Source organism: Apteryx rowi, unplaced genomic scaffold (genome assembly GCF_003343035.1).
Source record: "Apteryx rowi isolate R43461 unplaced genomic scaffold, aptRow1 scaffold_510, whole genome shotgun sequence".
Taxonomy (NCBI): Eukaryota; Metazoa; Chordata; class Aves; order Apterygiformes; family Apterygidae; genus Apteryx; species Apteryx rowi.
In genome coordinates this window covers 514,176-534,840 of record NW_020450773.1, presented here as the reverse complement: position 1 = coordinate 534,840, position 20,665 = coordinate 514,176, and the positions used below count along the sequence as shown (strand labels likewise).

General features: G+C 34.6%; 1 protein-coding gene across 5 annotated transcripts in view; it reads left to right on the top strand.

Annotated features, from left to right (window-relative positions):
• The window catches only part of SNX13 (sorting nexin 13), a 77,543-nt gene that overhangs the window by 48,651 nt on the left and 8,227 nt on the right, over window positions 1–20,665 (top strand). For 3 of the 5 annotated variants that reach the window (XM_026080176.1, XM_026080179.1, XM_026080180.1), the window contains 9 exons: window positions 611–715; window positions 2,621–2,753; window positions 5,572–5,609; window positions 9,141–9,210; window positions 11,810–11,982; window positions 14,818–14,925; window positions 16,074–16,184; window positions 17,554–17,715; window positions 18,868–18,939. In XM_026080176.1, coding sequence (XP_025935961.1) covers window positions 611–715; window positions 2,621–2,753; window positions 5,572–5,609; window positions 9,141–9,210; window positions 11,810–11,982; window positions 14,818–14,925; window positions 16,074–16,184; window positions 17,554–17,715; window positions 18,868–18,939 — 972 coding nt within the window. The remainder of the gene's footprint in view (window positions 1–610; window positions 716–2,620; window positions 2,754–5,571; window positions 5,610–9,140; window positions 9,211–11,809; window positions 11,983–14,817; window positions 14,926–16,073; window positions 16,185–17,553; window positions 17,716–18,867; window positions 18,940–20,665) is intronic. The other 2 variants (XM_026080177.1, XM_026080178.1) reach the window with 2 other exon arrangements.

The window sequence follows — 20,665 nt, the reverse complement described above, 5'->3', positions numbered from 1 at the left end:
TACAGAAAATTGAGAAAGGATGGGAACTCAGGCCTGTCTGAAAGAATGCCCAACGGGCAGTAGTTGGGAATTTGTCATACCAAGGGACGACTGGGAAGCTGGCAGCTGGTTAGTATGCTGTCCCTTTTGGTAGCTGTAATAGGGTCTACGTAAAAAACTGTTGTGATTACCATTCCTGGTAGTCTCTGCAGAACTTGATAAAATTAACAATTGATTAGTCTTTCTTCAGACGCTTTTGGACCTCATCCATTTACTTTCTAATTGGCTTCTTCATTTCTGAGTCTAAATTTTATTTGTGAATAAATAAATAACTTGTTTTCAAGCCTGAGTAAATCTAGTTTTGATACTCAAGCTAATGAACGTAATGGTTTTAGGGTGATTCTTAGTATTTAATCCTGGAATTTCTGAATTTGAACACATACTCTTTGCATCTCATTGCAGTTTTTTCTGACTTCTCTATGTATTCTAGACCATTCTGGAGCTAGAAATACCTATCAAGAAGAAACTGAGTTTGCTTGCAGAATTGTGGAATTATGTATCGGATTTTATTTGTGAAAATAGAAGCTTTTTATTTTTATGCTGCAAAAGTTGATTTAGATCTCTATGGCAGGCATCTCCGAGAGTTAATATTGATGACAACTTAATAGCAAAACTGGCAGAAACACTGAACCATGAGGATCCAACACCCGAAATCTTTGATGACGTTCAGAGAAAGGTATACTGTATTCATCCTGTATTTCTGAGGAATTGTTAAGGCTATTAAACTTCACTACAGTCATTGGACAGGAGGAGGGAACTGGCATATCTGAAATCTTAAACCTGTTTTACCATTTTTCTGTTTTATAAAAATCATATTCTAAATTACTAACTTCTGCTTAGTCATAAGTAGCCCGTGGTTTTAACAACAACGGATGGAAGGAGTAGTGTCCAGTGTGAAATTAGTCATGAAGCATGAAGCAGAACTGAAATTGTGGAATTATTATTTTTTTTATGCATCAATCTAAGAATCTAATGTGCCTCTGTAGAATAGCAGCTAAGTGGTACAATATTAGTCTGTTTCGAGCTCTCTTTTTGAAAGCTGGGTGTAAGCATGTTACCAGATTCAATATTGTATCTCTACCAAGGAGTTAAAAGAGCAACATAAATAGTAACGCATATGAAAAATACTAAGTGTAGTCTCTTTCTCTTCAAATAAACTTAGCAAAACTCAGATTTTTGACTGTTCCGTGTCAGTGTATTTCTGCAAGCCTACACAGTGTGGCTCTCAGAAGCAGTATGTACCAAAGATAAAACTGTAACTTTGGTACTTGCATACGTAGATTTTTGTCACTCTAATATAAGTATTTAAATAGGAATGAGTGAATGATTAATATTCCATCAGCAAATTAAATATCCTGTCTAAGAGATTTTTAAAAAATTCAAGTCATTAACTTAATGTTTTCATTTACATTAAAAGTTAGTGATACAAGCTGTAAAACTTAAAATCAGTCTGTTGTACTGGAGACATGCATTTAGGCCTAATGAAAACACCTTGTACAATGTATATTGCACAAAGTAGGTTACGAGGGCCTTGCATGTGATTTCTTTATACTGAAGACAGCATAAAATTCTCATGTGTTATAATAGAAATTGGCTTCCTCAGACCTGCATGAAATTTTTTTCCATTCTTATCAGATGCTAGTACTTGCTATATTTCTTTGTACAGTGTTCTGTTAAAAATTCTCACCATTGAAATAAGCTAACATGAATATCCAAAACATGTATGGATTAGTTTCCACTGCATATAAATATGTACGTCTGTTTATGTGTGTGTATGGTTTTTTTTAACAGTACTTTGTAGGAATCAATTAGTGAAGATCTATTTTCTTAAGGCAATTTTCTAGGGGTTTAAAATGTCACACAGTATATATTCTCCCTTTTAAAATCCTTAAGTACATAAATTGCCATTTACCTTTGTGATAAACTTGCTTTGTGTAACTGGTAAGTAGGTAGTTGTGCAATTGGACATGACGACACTGGAAAAAAGAAGATAGCAGTAGAGCAGGAAAGCAGTGAGCCACTCTATAGGCTATATAGACACGTTTTGTGGTGATGTAGCTAAATCTTTGTGATGTAGGATTTGACTGTAACGGCTGAGCTGGAAATTTTCAGAAATGTGATGTAGTATGTGGTCTTCCCTCCCTTCTTTTCCTTCTTCTCGCCTCCCTCCCTAAGTGTGCGCAAATCTACATTTATGGTTCATCAACAAAGAAGGACTCTGAGAAATAAGCTTTGCAAAATGGTAATGACTAACTATAGTGCGATTGGGGTAAGAGGAGAGGAAGGAAACATTTATGCTTAATGTGCTACTTTCCTTGTTATCCATACATACTCTCTCTGATAAGAACGATATTTTCTGAGGTTCTGTTATACTTTTAATGGAAATGTAGTGAGAACTAATTGTGTTAACACTAAGCCTGCATTGAAATTTCACACAGTTGGAGTAGAGTTTAAAGAAAACCTATACACAAGGAATAGAATGCACTAATATATGTTGATCAAATAGAATTTATGGAAACTTGTATGATTAATGAAAAAGTTGATGAATATTCCTAAAGTTAGTATTTTTTATTTCAATAAGGTGTATGACTTGATGCTGCGAGATGAAAGATTCTACCCTTCATTCAAACAGAATGTATTGTATGTGCGTATGTTAGCTGAGCTGGATATGCTGAAGGATCCTAGTTTCAGAGGATCAGATGATGGTGAAGGAGGTGAGCTCCTTATCTGTAAGGGGGATTTTATTTATTTATTTATTTTTTAGACCATTATTTTTTTCTGCTTTAATATGAAAATAAGGAAATTGTACATATCCTTTCTGAGAAATCAAATAAAGTTCCTATAGTATCTCTGATTTTTAATATTAGTGTATCCTGTTTGTGCTTTTTTATAAATTGTTTTGAAAATCAAATGCTTTTTTCCCCAGTAAGTTTATTAACTTCTTTTTCTTAAGTCTCAGTCACAAGTGTGTGGCCAAAATAAGTATGTGACTGTCACTTGCGTTTTTTTTCAAAATATTGAGGTGCTTCAACTTGCTGGGTTGTTTTAATACATAGCTATTCAGCATCCAAAAATAGAACTGAAAAGTATGTAGGATATGTGGGTTTTTAAAGCTCTTTGGAAAACTGAAAACCTGGAAACTCTTTTTCTTTTTTTTAACTGATGAATTGAGCCTGCAACTCCAAGATGTTGTTTCTTGGTCATATGTAGAGGTAGGGAGCCTTCACTTCTGGAATGTTCATTTTATACATTTTTCCCATGTTTCCAATTGCATTCCTTGAAATATCTTCTGTGTGTGTGTGTTGGTTTTTTTTAATATAGTTTACCTTCCTTTGTGTTTTTCCCAATAACATAGTGCCTAGAGAGTAATTTTAACATAGCTCCCTTTCTACACACAAACACAATTTTTTTTCTTGAACTCCTTAAGGTACAGTTTTGAATAAACTGAAAGGTATTTCTAAGAATAGAAATAACTAAAAATGGAAGGAGGATTGTGTGCTTTACTACCCTCTAGTGGTATACATTGTTAATGTCTGAAAAATCATAAGAATTGGAATTGTAAAGATCAGTTTTGATCTTCTCACTTTTGTTTCTTTCAATATTAAATTTATTCACTCCACCATATTCTTTTAGTCCTGTTGATGGAGCTATCTCCAATGTCTCTGCAAAACCTAAATTAGTATACACAGTATTCTATAACACTTTTCCATCTGCATGTTCATTCTCATATTCTCAAATTCTTTTACCTAACTATTGTATCTTGTTCTTTTTTGTTTGGTGGCTTTCTCCTCTATAATTATTGACCAATTTTTGTGAATATAACACTACTAATATTTTCATGTGCTAGTTCTGTTCCGTAGCTTTTAATTTGTTCACTTAACAATCTGCAGTCTTCTAAATTCTTAAAAAAAAAAAAAAAAAACAAACAAAAAAACACAACTGGAATTCTGAAAAAATTTGCATGGTTTTACCTGGGTCAGATACAGGTCAGGTCATTCCCAGGTTAACATTCCTGACTGTGTATATTTAACAAAATCATTAACAAATATTGGATGCAGTCCTGCCACTGAAAGCTACCTAAATAGAATAAAATGTTAATGTACTCTTAAAGCGAATAGAAATAGGAGTAAGTCTATGCCTTATCTGTCAGTCAGGGAGCATAAGCATTCAATTCATGTTTTCTCTAGAGATAGAATATCAAAAGATTCTGAAGTTTTTGAGATTTAAGCAAACTTCACATGGAAGGGATTTAAAAAAGAATTCAGAGGATGCCTGATGGTATTTGCAATTTACTGCTGGCCTTTGGCATTCGCCAGCCTTTAGTTTGCTACTAGCAAGCTTAAGTGCGGCATGTACAACTCAAGCTACTATTTGTAGCTGTTTTTTGTCTTTGTAGGGTGGAAGTAACAGAAACAGTAGCTTCATTTCACTTTGTGAATGCTAGTGTGGCTCTTCCTTTCGACGTATGCTACTGTGGAGGGGGAAGAGGAGAGTTTATTTCTGTGCTTTTTTGTTGTTTTTGGTTTTTGAGGGGTTGTACAGGAATTTACTATACACCATGTGTGTATCATCTTCCTGGTGGATTTTGTGTGTTTGTTTTCTGTTTTATTTTGTCTTGTTTTAATTATCCTGCCATGCTGGCTTTGAGATGTTTTGATTCTAGTATGTGGAAGAAACCAGATCCTTTCAGGGGCCTGAACAGGTGTCCTCAATCTAGCGAATTCTCTTAAAAGTTGTTATGCCTTCTGAAGTAGTGTGATGCATGCTGCCATTGTATGCATAGTGGATAAGGACATGCATTGTGTTATTTTTAAACAAATTATTTAGTATTCCTATGTTAAATTGAATTATTACTTGTATGATGTTGTATACCTCATATGAGGGTTCAGGTAATTCTAGTAACCTGTCCCTTTGTCCCTGTCTGCTCCTGCACTCTTGTGTCTTAGCTTTCTTTTCTTATAAATGCTTTTGGGTAGAAGGGCTAGCTGGCAACAGTTCTATTGAATAAAGTTACAGTAATTTTTTTCACTTTCAGAATTTATTTAATAGAAGAACATTTTAATATTCAGGCTGAAGACAGCTTTTTAAATCTCTGTGCTCTAACAAAGCTAGTAAACATTTGATCATTTCAAACTTTTTTTCCCCCCTGTACATAGTCCCAAGAAGTCAGCAAGTCTAAAATCATTCTTCTCACTAACTGAAGTGCAAATCTGATTGAAATCTTTTAACTGTTAAGCTGACTCCTTAACAAAGCAATTTAATGTGATGATATGAGCTTAACATAAAAATTAATGTTCTCTGGAGTATTTATTTAATATAGCTATATGTACTTGCACACATTTTCCTTTATATGTTTTTATTGGAAGCCTGAAGTGCTTAGATGCTGCACACACCACTTGTCCAATGCTACAGTTGTCCAATTTCCCGTAATGTTTTGTCTTTGCAGTTTTTTTTTTTTTTCCCCTTGTGTGTGGCCTGACTTTGGAGAAAATCTAACTTGTTTTTCCTTTCCCTCTTCCTTGCTACTCCCAGAATCCTTTAATGGGTCTCCTACTGGCAGCATAAATCTGGTAAGTGCTTTTTTCTTTTTCTTTTTTTTTTTTCTTTTTTCTCCCCAATAGTAGAGAAAGTGTTCTAAAGTAGTTTGAATTGTGTATATGTTAGGGAACTTACTGCATTACAGTTTAATTTCAGATAAAACCTACCTTGCTGTTAAAACAAACTGAAACAAACCTCAGATATGAATTAATTTGGAAGATAAACCTGTGCTTTTTGCACTTCTCCATGTATTTCATGAAATATTTGTACTCTTTTCCTGCAAGAAACTATGCATTCAGCTACAATTAATTAATTTATGCAAAAAATGCTTTCTTATCGATGTCTTTTTTAAATAGACATGAATTTGGGGTTAGGTGGTGATAGGTGAAAAAAATCCTTTGAAATCTCAAAGAATTAAATTCAAATAAACTCTAAAATGAGTCATTTAGTTACATTTTTATAGTTTTTCAAGATAGGACTTCATTAGGAAACGTGGAAAAAAACTGGGTTTTATCCATTCAAGGTATGAATCTACATTTTATAAACATGTCGCTTTCAAATTCACATTTTGGTATACATATATATATATTTTTAAGCAGTTTTTGACTATATAAGTTTGTCAGAAGCTTTTCTTTATTACATACATGGATTTAAAAATTTGATAAGACACCTATACACACGCTGAATGGTTTCGTAACTATGAAAGTAGTTGTATACTTCTCACTCATTGTCTTTCAAATGGTTTGTCCCTCATAGATTTTATTAGGTTTAGAATGTTGTAAACTGAAAGTCAAATTGTAGTCATTTAAAGAGGAAAAATCAGACACATTTTAGAGGTATTTCCTTCCCTCCCTCCCACTTGTCTTGTGGCTCAGTTCAATGGAGTTTTAAGAAACAAGCGAGGTTCAGTTGTACCTCAGCGGTTCAGTTGTACAACCTTCAGTTGTAGCTGTACTTTCCTAAGCCTTGTACCTTTAGAAAGGTATGAGGTCTACGTGCAGTTTCCTGGCGGATGTGCTTCATGAGCAATCCCAGTTCGTTCTGGGACCATTCTGTAGCTCCTTAGGAGCTCCAGTGCATCAGTTAGATCACCTTGCTCTCCATGCAGAGGAATAAAATTCGTTTTGTAAAGAAATGCATCTAACATAAATGTAAACATGCTCTTGTGAGGATTTTTATTTTATTTTTTTATTTGAGGGCAAGGCTGTTTTACTATACTGTTTTCCTCTTGTTTACATTTTGGAATATGAAGAAAAGGGGTAAATTTTCAACTGATGCAACTTGCACAAAATCCTTTTAGATTATGCAGAAGAAAAGCTCGCTTTAGCCAGATTTTTTTTAATAAACTTACGTAAAGCAATGATAACATTTCACAAAAGAGCTTTTTAAAATTGACTAAGCTTTTAAAAAAGATATTTCAAATGTTCTTTTAAAAAATTCTGGCATATCAAAGTATTTTATGGGTAAGGATTTGTCTTTGCTATAGCTCATTTGTTTAGTTTTTATCTACTGCTTAATTTTACATGCCCTTTCCAAACTAAGCTAGAAAGTCCTAAAGCCTTTATGAAACACTGTTGCATTACAGACAGGTATTTGCACAGGACACTTCCATGTCTTATTTTTGTTCTGAAAAGTATATTTCTAGAATACTGCATTTATTATTTTTGTAGAGAGTGAAGGGCATTTTAGCAGAAATGTATATTAAGTGTCTGTTTATGCATAAGAACCTTTGCTTTCTGTAGTCTGTATTGTTCAGTGGTGTTCAGGGTTTTCAGTGCTTTTACAGGTGTTTGAATATTGGCAGATTAGTTTTTCCTGGCTGAATTCCATTTCAAGAGTAAAAGTCTGTAATAATAGTATAGCTCCCTTGTGTCAGTTAGTTACATAAAGCCAACTAGACCATGGAAAAGGTTATTTCAGAGGTCAGCAAATTTCTGTGCTTTTAACTAAGGACAATGTATTAAATAAGATGGGGTTGTGGTGTGATACTTTTGCATTGTAATTAACTTGTGTTCCAGGGAATATACCTCATGTTAGCGGTATCAGGCATTTTAAAAATAAAGTGTTTTGGTAGCCGTTCAAGTCTCAACTATTTAATTTATTTATATTAATTGTTCCTCTATAGTGCCTTGCCACAGTATCTGAGTGTTTGCTGAAGTTTACCTTATAAAATACATCTCCTGCAGTTTATACCTTTATTTTAAGATTGATTGGAAGAGGCTCAAAATTTTGAAAATTTATGTATGAAAATTTATTTTACAAAAGCAATTTCTTAATTTCTGCCTTTGATTTGATACATGCATCTGCTATATTAAACCAGTAGGGCACCTTTTCTGGGGTATAAAACCATTGTGGAATAGATTCTTGCAGATTTCGTCTGAATGGATCCATAAGGTGAGCTTCATATGCGACCTTTGCATTGAGCAAATAGAGGTAGTTATGCAGGTATTGCATATCCCAGACCTTGAAAGCAGGAGAAATGGCTGGGTTCAGCTTCTAAAGGTCATTAATAAATGCTGGCTTGATTTGGTGCATTTTGAGAAATTTTTGCATAGTTTGCGTAGGTATGGCACTGCTACCCAATTGATTGCACTCCACGCAACTTCTGGTGGCACCTCAGTGTTAAACTGGCTTGGTCAAACTGTGATATCAAACTACCATGAAAGATATGTGGGTAGTTGCATATTCATTCTGAATGCATATCTTTGAGAATTTCTGGGTAAGATGCCTGAAGGAGTCAAGATCCCAAGTCCCTAGTCTTTTTTAAGTATGTTCCATCTTTGGCCCTTGTAAACCCAGTAATTTAATACTAGGACCATCCATGTCCATAGGCCTATCCTCTATTTTTGGCAAATGCAATAGTGTATCTAAGTTTCTCACCCAACCATTTTGCACAGCAAGATTATGCTAAATGTTAATAGTCAGATGTACTAATTTTAAATAATAGAAAAGGTTCTTTAAAAAGATAAGCCCATTAAGCTGGTCCTAGATAATTACTAAATAGGGAGACAGGGCATTAGCCTAGCTGAAAATGTACCTCTTTATTTGTTACAAGGGAAAACATTTCTGAGGAAAGTTTTTGCTGTTTTTTATACACAACAGAGTTGATGTTCAATTTTTGCTGTACCGTAACTTGTTTAATGTTTTAAGTCACTTGGAAGAAAATGGAATAGTATAAAGATAGAATCAAAAGATCTAAATATTGTAAAACATCTGTATCTTCATAGCTATATTATTTATTTATTTGATGCTCAATAAAAGACTAGATACAGCTGTACTTTTGCAATTAGAATTGAGGGTGACAGGTACATCACTGATCACAAAACTCTGAGGAAACCATGGGAAAAATAAGGTGCCCTACCATTTGCGTAATAAGGTTTTAGTAGCCAGATAATAAGAATACTTATTTTAATTGTTACAGTGCATTAAGCTATTCTGTTAGTATTGTAAACTGGGAGTTTGAAAATGAAATAGATTAAAGAAAAAGCCTCTCTCAGTTGTGGCTATGATTGTATTCTCTTTTGCCTGTTCCTTACTTCTCCCCTTTCTCCCCCACTTTGCAGTCCTTAGATGACCTCTCAAATGTCCCTTCAGATGAGACGGTTCAAATCCATGCATACATCTCAGATACTGGTAAGTGCATCTGCTGTGATGGTTGCTTGCTTCTCTTCTGTCTTTTTTTTTTTTTTTTTAATACTACAGACCCTTCAAATCCTAATTATTTCACTTTGTTTTAAAACTTCATATAGCATTTGAATTCATATTTCCCATTAAGTCCTTGTAATGAAAATCCTTACAGAATTGCTGTTGCAGTTGTAGACTGTATTTCTGTACTTCAATGTAATTTAATTTTTGCTGCATGCATTGCTTGTAATTATTTTTCCAATTCTAATTCTTGAATGTTTACTTCTCTTGCTATAAAATCTTCCCTTATCTTGTGCTTCCTCATTGACTTAGCTTCGAGGTAGTTACTTCAGTCTTTACAGTGGTGGCATTTTTGGATATTTTTGAAAAATTTTGGCTAGTAATAAGTTAAAATTTTTATTTGCATGAGAGCACATGATAAACTTATCAGATATCATTTGCAAATGGCCTAAATAGGCAGGATTCCACTGGGGTAACTAAATTGTGAATGGGTCTTTGGATACACGTTTTGTAGAGTTCACTTTGCAACAGACTTTTTTGACGTTGTGTGTTTGTATAGCAGAGATGTGTTATGAGCAAGAATTCAACTACTTGACACTTAAATTAAGCTCTGCTATTTTAACGCAGTATGAGAGAGCATGCTACAATCCAGTAGTGTCTATTTAAACAGTTTTCAGCCCTCTTCTGTTTAAATCTGCTATTCAGAGAAGTGAAAAAATAATTTAAAAGTTAGGATTCAAAATTTTGCTTTTTTATTTAAAATGATATGAGATGCTTATTCTCTGAATTAAACTTAGGAGATGTATTGTTTTGGTCTTTCTAATGAAAAAGGTAAACTTAAAACCACACAAATAATGTTTAATGCATTATTTTGATGGCAGCACATACTGATAACTGTCAGCTTGATTCTGTCTATCCATAATACTTCAGCTGAATGAAGGGATACTTAAAGGCTTAAAGTCCCTGCCTTGTGGATGCTGCGGACAGTCTTGCACCTGTGTGCAGGATCCTTTCCTCTGCCTGTTTAATATGCTGTTGGGGGGATTATACCAGACCTTCTCCATCATCTTTGAAGATTCACCTTGCTTTGTTTTGCAAAATAAGTGCTGATTAGGAGGCTGTTACATAAGTAGCCTGCTGGGGGGTGGCTGCTTTCTTTTTCTGCCACTGCTGTCCTGAGGTGGTACTCCTGAAGGTGCAATTCAGCAGTGTCTCCGACTTGTAGTCTGGTGGCAGCATGGCAGAATGATCAGCGTGAGGTCAGAGGATAGGGCTTGCTCAGAAGTGCCTGCAGCTGCAAAGGCTTCCATGTTCAATTCTCTGGGTGGTCTTTTGGCAGCATCCTGACTGCTTGCTCTTTTCTCTGGGGCTTCATCATTCATCATTCATCATCTAGAGGGTAGTTGCCAAAAGAAGGGGTGGTGATACACCTTCACTAATGTGCACATTGCTAATGAGTAGTTCTTACATTGTCAGCAATTGCCCTTCTCCTAAGGATGCTTACTGACTGCTTGTGGCTCATTCAGCCCTCTACTTCAGAGAAGTCAAGATTGGAAGCACAACAAGGGTTAGAGCTGATGATTTGTTAAGAAAGGTGCATTTTATAGAGCACCGGTGCACTGAGGAGTTCACAGAATGTAACGAAAAAGGATTTTTATCTTGCTACTGAAATACTGTGTTACTTGACATTGGTTCCACACTTAAAGATGCACCGTGTTGCCAATTTAAATGTGTATGCACAATTTAAACTGTATACACAGTTAGTTCTAGACTATTCTGCAGACTAAATAGAAGTTTTTGAAAAATAAATTCTGTACTGGGCACGGGAGGAAGGTGCAAGAGAAAATTAAAATGTGCAATGGAGGACAAAGGTACTTGTTTCTATTCAAAATAGCTATCTCTTTTTTTAATCTATAAATTGACTCCTCTCCATAAAATGTGTGTGCATGCATATATATCTATATATGTGTGTGTGTATGTATATACACACACACACACACACACACACACACACATATATAGTTTCTGTTGACTTACAGAAACAGTGGCAGGCTTATTTTTATGTTATTGTTGATAACAAACTACTGCTGTTAATAACAAAACTGAATGCTTACAATGTTCTGCTTGTTAGCACTGTCTTTTGCACTTAAAAGTTACTTTGGTAGATTTTTTGCAATACAAGTAGAAGGTACTTTGACTGCTGACTATAGAATTTCATCTGGTTCTAAAGTTGTTTTTCACCCATATCTTGAGTTCATTAGTCTAAAGTTATTTTTAATAAAATCTATTCACTGTTCTTAGAAGTTGAAATGTTTTCTATTCTTTGTCCGTGATTAGCATGTCAGTGAAACTTGTCTAACTTTTAGGCTGCTTAATCGCTGTAGATTAAACTTAAGTTTCCATAGTAAGTTTCTGGAGGGTACCACTTTTAAAGTGCTTTGGATAAAGGGATGGCTTACTCTTCTGCTTACATGTCCATTTTTGTCTCAAGTCTGTCATTTCAGACACTTCTTCACTTCACGTTTGTGTCCTTTCGTCTTCCTTTCTTCTGTTTGTTCCCTTTTTATTTTTGTTTTTAAACTACTAGTCTATGCTGACTATGACCCATATGCTGTGGCAGGAGTATGTAATGACCATGGCAAGACATATGCACTGTATGCTATCACGGTCCATCGGCGAAATGCAAACAGTGAAGAGACATGGAAGACATACCGGCGCTACAGTGACTTCCATGACTTTCACATGAGGATCACTGAACAGGTAATTCATTGTGCAGAAACTTTTTAAGGTTTCTTTGAAAGGTTTTTTTTTGTGTGTGATAGTATGGCGCGAGAACTGGCTTTCTCCAAGTGAATTGAGATGCAGAGTTATAATACTACATTATTTTGCATTAAATTGGATTTGTTCCACTATTTATATCATACATTATTTGTACTGAGCAGTTTACAGGTGCACCTCTGTATAGTTTAGTAACTGGTGCTTATATAATTGCTCTAATAAAAAATAAGTGGAACTTGAAAGGGATTGGTTTGTTTGTTTGTTTTCCCTTTGCTTAACTTTATTTAAAAATGTTCAGATGGAAGTACTGTTGGTCTGAAGCAGTGGCATAGTTCATTTGTGGTATTTGTCACAGAGATTAAGAAATAAAAACTGAGCTTGGGAAATAGGCATTTAGGTTTTAAGTGAAATGTTAAGGATCAATGGAGTCTTAGAAGGGACAGCTGTTAGGAGTTCTGTGTGCTGCTAGACAATCTGTCTTTTATTGCTCTGCTTGTATTCTCAGACTCTTAACCCCCATGAAATGAAAGAAGAAAAAATAGAGAGACTAGTAATTCACCAGCTGGTACAAAGTAGAACCTGCTGACATGAATAAGTGTCAGTAATGCATTGCTTTTAAAAGAAAAGAGTAAAATGCTTTTAAACCAAGTCTTTGCAGCATTTAGATTGACCGCGTAAACCTTTTAACTAGTCAGAAGCATTGGATTATAGCCCTTTACTCTGTTGTTAATAGAGAGGCTTAGAGAACAAATTCTGTTCAGGTAGGTTAGCCCTGTAAAGTCAAAACAATAGTAAAAATGGAAATAGCATTGTTAAAAAGCAATCATTGTATTGAATAATTGTTTTAATTATAAACAAAATCTGACTTTTCTTTGAATTTCTGATTAACTTACAGTGTGCCATCAATAAATTTGAAATATGACCTTTTTGCATTTCTCTTGAAATCGATTCTTCAAAATTAATCCACAGATTTGAAGAATCCCTGACCTGTTATAACAGGTGTGGGTTCCCTGTTCTTATAATAATGAGTTAATGTTATGCTAATATGGGCAGTCGTTTGACCTACTGACCTACCACTACCTCACTGGAGGAGAAAAAGGGCAGCAGCGGCACATTTCAAAATAAGAAAGCTCGGAATTTTTTCATTGTTAAATCCAGTGTACTTGAATTGAATTTACTGGGGAAAAAACATCATTCTAGCACATTAAGTTATCAAAAAGTAAAGAAGTTCTTTCAGTTCTTCGTAGTATCTCAAACTCCAAAAATTTTGCTTTGGTTTGACAAAAAAATTGACATTCCTACTGATTTTCCAGGTACAGGAACATCACTGGTACACTGAATATCTCTCTTCTTTTTGAATGCATGTCCGAGATAGTTTTTCTAATTTGACTTCTTAAGGGTAAAGGTTAGAATCTTTTATTTAAACTTAATAGGAAGGGCAGAGATTATTGTTCGTGTTTCTCCAAGAAAATAGTACTTAGTCCAAAACGGAATTGAAGTTACCTGTTCATATTATCTGTAAGGGCTTTTTTCTTTAAAGTACTGTATAGGTTCACATCCAGTTTTTTTAGTTAGTAATTTTATAAATATCATTTGAAGCTGATATCTATATTTAAAATAGAGGCTGTTCTTTGCATACATTGCTTCTATTTAGATACAAATATCCCAATAAAACCTAGATTCTCTCTTCAGCGTTTTTTTCCTGCATGACATACATCCAAGGGAATGGGACTAATAAAGTTGGAAAGTTACTCTTTGCCTCCTCCTGCAGGCCATAAACTGTATACAAACTATATGACCTTACAGAGTTTAATGTCTTCACAAAATGACACTCTGCAGGGACTAAAGTGGAGTCAACCACTCATTTAATGTAATTTAAATGTAATTTTGTAGTCTCCTGTGGAGAGAAGAGTATACCACCTTTTTCCCAAGTTGGTCCTTTAAGCCCAGATACTGTAACTTTTTTCTTTATCCCCTAAAGAATCTTACTTATTATTTAAGGGAAGTCTGGATTTTGTACTTGAATATAATCCTGATACTTCAAGTTTTATTCTTGCCACTTTTATTTCTGTGGGTTGTAGCAAAAAGTTTGTCCTTCTTCAAAGTGTTAGGGCCTCTTCTTTCTCCTCTGCTTCACTGTAACACCTTTCCAGTATGTGGAACCATGGAACAGTAGAAGACACTTCAACAGTGCCAATCACTGTCATTACCTGAAGCAAAGGCACAGGTGATGGCATATCAAGCATGGTGTGATACCCTGTGAATAAATCCACTTCATCCACTCAAAGAACAAAAACTTTCCTCTTGAACAATTCCTTAATCAGTAGGTTTGATCAGGAGAGGAAAGGGAAGATGTTTTAGAAAGACTTGAAAATTCTCTTGATGTATAGTCATATCCCTACTAACTTCTGTCTAAATATCAGTGATAAATCTTGAACCAAAATCTTTTTGAGTAGGTGTGATGACATATGAATAATTTGCACAGAACTAGCCTAAAAGTAAATGTGTATTTCAAAATAGTGTTCTGTAATCACTGGAACTGAATATCACATATATGTTCCAGAATTAAATTTTGCCCTTGACAGTCTTCTGACAATTTATTGTGTGCATTTGTTCTTGACTCCTTGCTTTTCATTTGGACTTCTCCAGGGAATACGAGTTATGGGATTGCTGCAGAAATTATTTGTCAGGTGTTATATGGCAAAGGATATTAGGTGATTATAATGGCTCCTCTCATTTCTGAGCTTTATGTGGTGGTATAAAATTATTTTAAACACAGATCAAAAAAAATCTTTCTCTCCCCCCCCCCCCCCCCAGTTTGAAAATCTTGCAAATATACTGAAACTTCCTGGCAAAAAGACATTTAACAACATGGACAGAGAATTCTTGGAAAAGAGGAAAAAAGACTTAAATGCATATTTGCAGGTAAGCTTTTATGTTTCAGGAGGGTTTTTCTATATTTTTAAGTTGTGTTCTCAGTTGGAAATTTTTTTCTGAGGTATAAAACTGCCTAGCAGTTCTTGTTTTATTCCAAAAAGGCTGTCATAGGTGTGCCAGCTGAAACTAAATGCCAAATTTGAGTAATGACAGTAAATACAAGTGACATAGATCACAGATAGTTCCTCAAGTTATTACAGGAAGATGAGGTGCTTAATTTTGAGGTAATGATATCCAAGGATTCAGAAAACTTACTAATAGAACAGAAGTAATTCATCCAAATAAATTAAGAGGAGATATAGCCTGAATAGTATGCTGTAGGCGGTTTAAACTTGATGTTAGCTAATAAGTTTGCCACTTCTGTGTTGTTTTGGTTTCTTTTCAGCCATTTCTGTCTTGACTCCTCTGAGCTGGTGAGGTTCCAGCTGTGCTGGTTTTTGAGCACAGGCTGCTGACTTCTATTACGCTCATGTCTGTGGTTACCTTCTCTTGTGCTGTAACGTAACAAGTGGCACGGCACCCAGGCTGAGCTGTGTGAACAACTGCCTGACTTCTCCGTTCAGATTGAACCTCTGGCTGCCCAACCCTAATGAATTCTGTTGTTTTGTTTCATAGTAATTTCCTAGGCACGTAGTGCTAAAGTGTACTGACTGACTTGATGGGCATGTAAACAGACCTTATAGATACTGTCTTAATAATTTTATTCAGAAATAATGAAACTGAATAAACTATTGTGATATCTAGCTGCTCTTTTTAGAGCATATTAACATTTTTCATTTGTGATATAAGTGCTGTTTTTTTATAGCTATATATGTATATATTTTAGTTATTGCTATTTTGTGCTGGTGAGTTTTAGAAGCTGATGGTTGTAAAGGTGTGTATTTTTCTGCGCAAGGCTATAATTAACATATTTGTTAAAATTACAGGGGATGATGAAGCAGCAAATTGTTTCCACCCTTGGAGTAGTGTAATGCTTTAATAAAATTTAGAGAATGAATGAGAAAATACCTTTCAAGATGCAGTGTCTATATATAGATATATGAACTTTGATTGTGCATGATAAACTTCTGATAGCGTGCATGATATGGCCTTGATTGTTATTTATTAAAAAGTGACTTAAAACTTTTTTTACTCAGCTTTTATTAAATCCTGAAATGATGAAAGCTTCTCCAGCTTTAGCCCATTATGTGTACGACTTCCTGGAGAATAAAGCCTACAGCAAAGGGAAAGGAGATTTTGCACGGAAGGTAAGAATGTTATGCATCATCTATTGAAACTTGAGTGGAGCATTTATTAGCATAATGATTGCATCGAACATAGTGGTTATGAAGTGATATTAAACAGCTATATAGCACTTTACAAAACAGCTTGCAAGTGAGTTGCTTTACTATTGTGTGAGGGAGTGACAAAATATTTCAGGAAATGAGAACAAATAGAACCAAAAATATTGCCATTTTTGTAGCAGGTACTTTTATTTGTGTGATGAGCAAATAAAACTTTCAAATCAGAAACTGTATAATGCACTAAGCCTTTTTAAAAAGCATGTACATCACAAGTTACTTTCTGTCAAAGACATTTGTGATATTTTTTTGTAGTCTCATTCCTTCTAATTTCTTTTTCAATTCTTTACTCTATATTTGCTGCTATTACCATGCTCTCTGCTTTTCAGCCCAACAGATGAAATGCATTTCCATTCAAAAGCTGCTGTTATTTAGCCGTTGTAAATGTTCAGAGCCATTGGTCAAATACAGAGATCTGAGCTGTGCATCTGTTTTGTTATGCACCATAACTTTCTTAAAACAAGTAATTCTTTCTTCAGGTGACCAGTCCATGTGGGCAGCTGCTTTGCAAATTCTTACAGATTCTTATAGTTATTCCTAAACTCTAGTGATTTTTATATAGTAAGCATCTGCAACAAATATAGTTGCTTCAAATTGTTCTAGGTGTGTTCCTTAAACATTGAACACTGAAATGAAGTAAAAACCTCTCATATTAGGTTTATCAAAGTTTATGTAATGACTGAATAAGATCTGCTTTCCAACTTTATTGGGTTCTTCACACTCCTATCTTTGTAACAGCATTATATTAGAATATGTGCCTCTGGACTGAATTTAAAGTACATATTGAAAGAAAAAATTGTAACACTTTATGGAACTACTTTTTTTTGTTTGTTTGTTTTATGCCTGGTACTTGCCAAGATAATGAAATGTAGTACTCTGATGCTGTGTAAAAGAGGTGTGTTTCAAAGGAGATAAGTTGAAAGCAAGGAATGGAACACATCTGGAAGAAGTAGGCTTGGAGGGGAGAAGGTTGACTAAATGGACAAGAAAAGGAGAAAGAATTCAAACTAATAAAAGCCAAGGAACTGAAAAAGGAAATGAATCAGGAAAAAGATCTTTTGAAAGATGTCAATAGTTACAGTAGGGATTTAAGGAAAGAGAAATATAAGTGAAAGTGAGGCTGAAACTTTTGTCTGCATTCTGTAATGAACTTAAGCAATTAAGTGTTGTTCTTTGTATTATTGTCCACTAGAAYAGTGTGATACTTCTCATAGTGTATTAATGTACTAGTGTCCTCATAGGTTATACAATTCTGGTTAAACATCTTCCCCTTCAGATGGACACATTTGTAAACCCACTGCGTAATTCTATGAGAAATGTATCAAATGCAGTCAAGTCTCTCCCTGACAGCCTGGCAGAGGGAATGACTAAAATGTCAGACAACATGGGTAAAATGTCAGAAAGATTGGGACAAGACATAAAGCAATCATTTTTCAAGGTAAGAAAACATTCACTACATACTAGTGAGTTACAAGGAGGCTAGCTATCACCACATTTAAACTTATGTTGTGTATTATAATGAAGAGTCAAGACTATACTACAGTGAAGTCAAGTCACTAGATAGCAAAGCAATGTTTTATACCTACACCTTTGTAATAAAGTTCAGCAGTCATCATACTACAAATGTGGAGTTCTCTTTGCTATTAAGTAACACATTAAAAGATGGAACATGAATCTTGAAACTCAGAATTAGGAGATAACCTCTCCTCTGCTTATTCCATGCTGAATTCTGTTTTTAACTCAGTTTTCTTTCTGCCTCTCCTGCCATCTACTGCTGTTACCTTTTCTCATCTGATATATTCTTAAAATACAATACCTTTAAAAAAAAAAAAAAAAGAAGAGTGATAACAAGGCATGCTACCTAGAAGTTCTGTGAAAGTAGTAGTCTTCCTAACACATCCCTCTTACCTGCTTTTCCCTTGCCCTCTTCTTTCTGTATGTAACTATGATCATAAGCTCCTCTGGTCAGGAATTGCTGCATTTCATGTTAGCAAAACAGTTATATCCAGTAGACGTAGAACAGTAACACAGATGAGTTAACCCTTAAACCATAAAGGGAAAGAATGAATCTGGGGCTTTCTTTGGAAAACATAATTATTTTGGAGAGAAAATGACTGGGTCTGGACTTTCTCATTGCTAGTAGCTTCGCTGTTGTGTGACTAACAGTGTATCTGCAGTTATACTCACTGACAAGTCCATAACTAGGCAGGAGTTAAGTTCAAGAAGAAGTATCAGTCCCATGTGGATTTATAGATATTTTTCAACTGAAATACTAGGCACTTCAGAAAACAGAGGATARAACTGTCAATTTTTCTTCCAGCTTTGGTACAGTTTTTGATTTTTGGCTTAAATACGCATGTGGATTGTTTTAAGGGTGTTTATAACTTTGATTGCTATAGGAGAATATGTACAGACTTGATCTGTTGGAAGATGAAATGAGTACTGTGTATTTATCTCCTGTAACGTGACTGACTTTTGACCAAGTGTTTGGTTTTGGTTTTCATAATGAAATTGGTTATGAAAAATGATCTGATTTATTGGCATTCAACAGTATTTTTTTCCCTTATAAAGATTAATTTTTTCATTTTAGGTGCCTCCTCTGATCCAGAAAACCTGTTCAGATCCTGAACATTGCCGTGTTGCAGCACCAATTGATGACAATGTGAGTCTGACTCACGTCCTTTCAAAGATGACTCCTCTAAAACCAAATTTAGTGAATTGCATATCCTGTGTTAAGCTACTTAGTTATTGTTTTCTGATACTATACCAGACACTTACAAACAGTATTTAATTTTGTTAGGAAATTGATATAGTTCCTTCTGAAACTTAGCATCTGTTTTAGTACTGAAATGATTTGCCCAATAGTGCAGTAACTTACAGTGTACATACTACTGTTTCTGTGGGACTCCCCCCCCCCCTTCTTCCTACTGATATCTGTTCAAAGACAGTGTGGGGCCAGAGTGTCAGCAGCACTTTATGGAATCTTATTTTTGAGGTAACTTTTTAGAAAAATTTGTATAATGGATCAGAAGTAGTTCGATATATTTTTATAGAAAAAACTTTGAAATATGTTTCTAAATAATAAACCTTCATTATGTGGATGCCTAAAATGCATAAATGAGTAATATTAGAAACCTGAAAATGAAGTTTAAGCTCTTGATGTTCTCATAAGCTGTGGTATTTTGCTATTGGTTTGACTGAAACATTGATCATATATGTGAGCACAATTGAAAAAAACCTTTTATCTTTAACTAGGACAGAAAGTGATTATATGCAGTTTGCTGTGGTCATAAATCTGCACCTGTTCTGCAGTTCACATTTTTTTTTGGCCACATCAAAGCATTCCAGTTTGTCTTCCTGCGCATAGCTGCTATGATGGCTTGGTAAATGTCTTTTTGCTTGAATAATGTAGAACGTGAATTCTACTGGTTTTCTTTTACCATTGTTTTTCCGTATATCAGACTATATGTCTGTAAATTGTTTATTACAAACGTGTATCTTCAAACTGCTCAAGCTTCATGTTTTTCACGGGCAAAACAGAATAATACAGGTTAAGTACATGAACAGCTTTTCCATAAATATTTCATTGATCTTTTGTAAAATAATAGAAGCCAGAATTCTTGATTGCAGCTTTTTAGCTTCAAAGTAATATTGAAATCTGTCTCTTAGAAGCACTTGAAAATAATGTTTTGAAACCTTTCAACTGTGAACTGCTATTTTAAGGTATGTTGTTCACAAGTTAGAGTCACCAAATCAAGCAAAAATACGCCAGCTCGTTGAACAGAATTTTACATTTCTTATTTCTTAACCTTGGGGAAGCAATACTACATAGGCGATATATGGCCCTATTAAATCTCCAACTGAATTATGAATTCACTGTCTGTGTTCCAGTTGTACCAAGAACATAATTTGTATATGCATTTAAAATGACAGTTCTGGCCCTATAAACTCACTCTGAAGATAGATGTACTCATGTAGTCTACCCAAAAAAAGTCTACGCAGCTGTGAGTTCTTGTTACTTTTCCCATGGTAACATTAGCAATATAATGCAAACATGAGTAAAATGAGCAAAGTTACGTTAGCTGCTGAAACTACTCTCCCATGTACAGCCACATCAGATTTAAAATATAAAACAAAACACTGAATCTTATGCTTAGAATGTAAAAATCACAATCCAAAAACAGAGAGAAAGTGTATTCAGTCTTAATGAATTTTGCTGAGGATTTAATAAGTTTGTGGTTTTAACTTGGTATTCTATGAATTTTTAGTAGTGAATATATAAAATTTAAATAATCAAAAAATATAATATAATATAAGCATGTGTGTGCCATAAGTTGGATAAGAAGCTAGTGTTGTTTCTATAAGAGAAAAAATTAATAATATCAAAC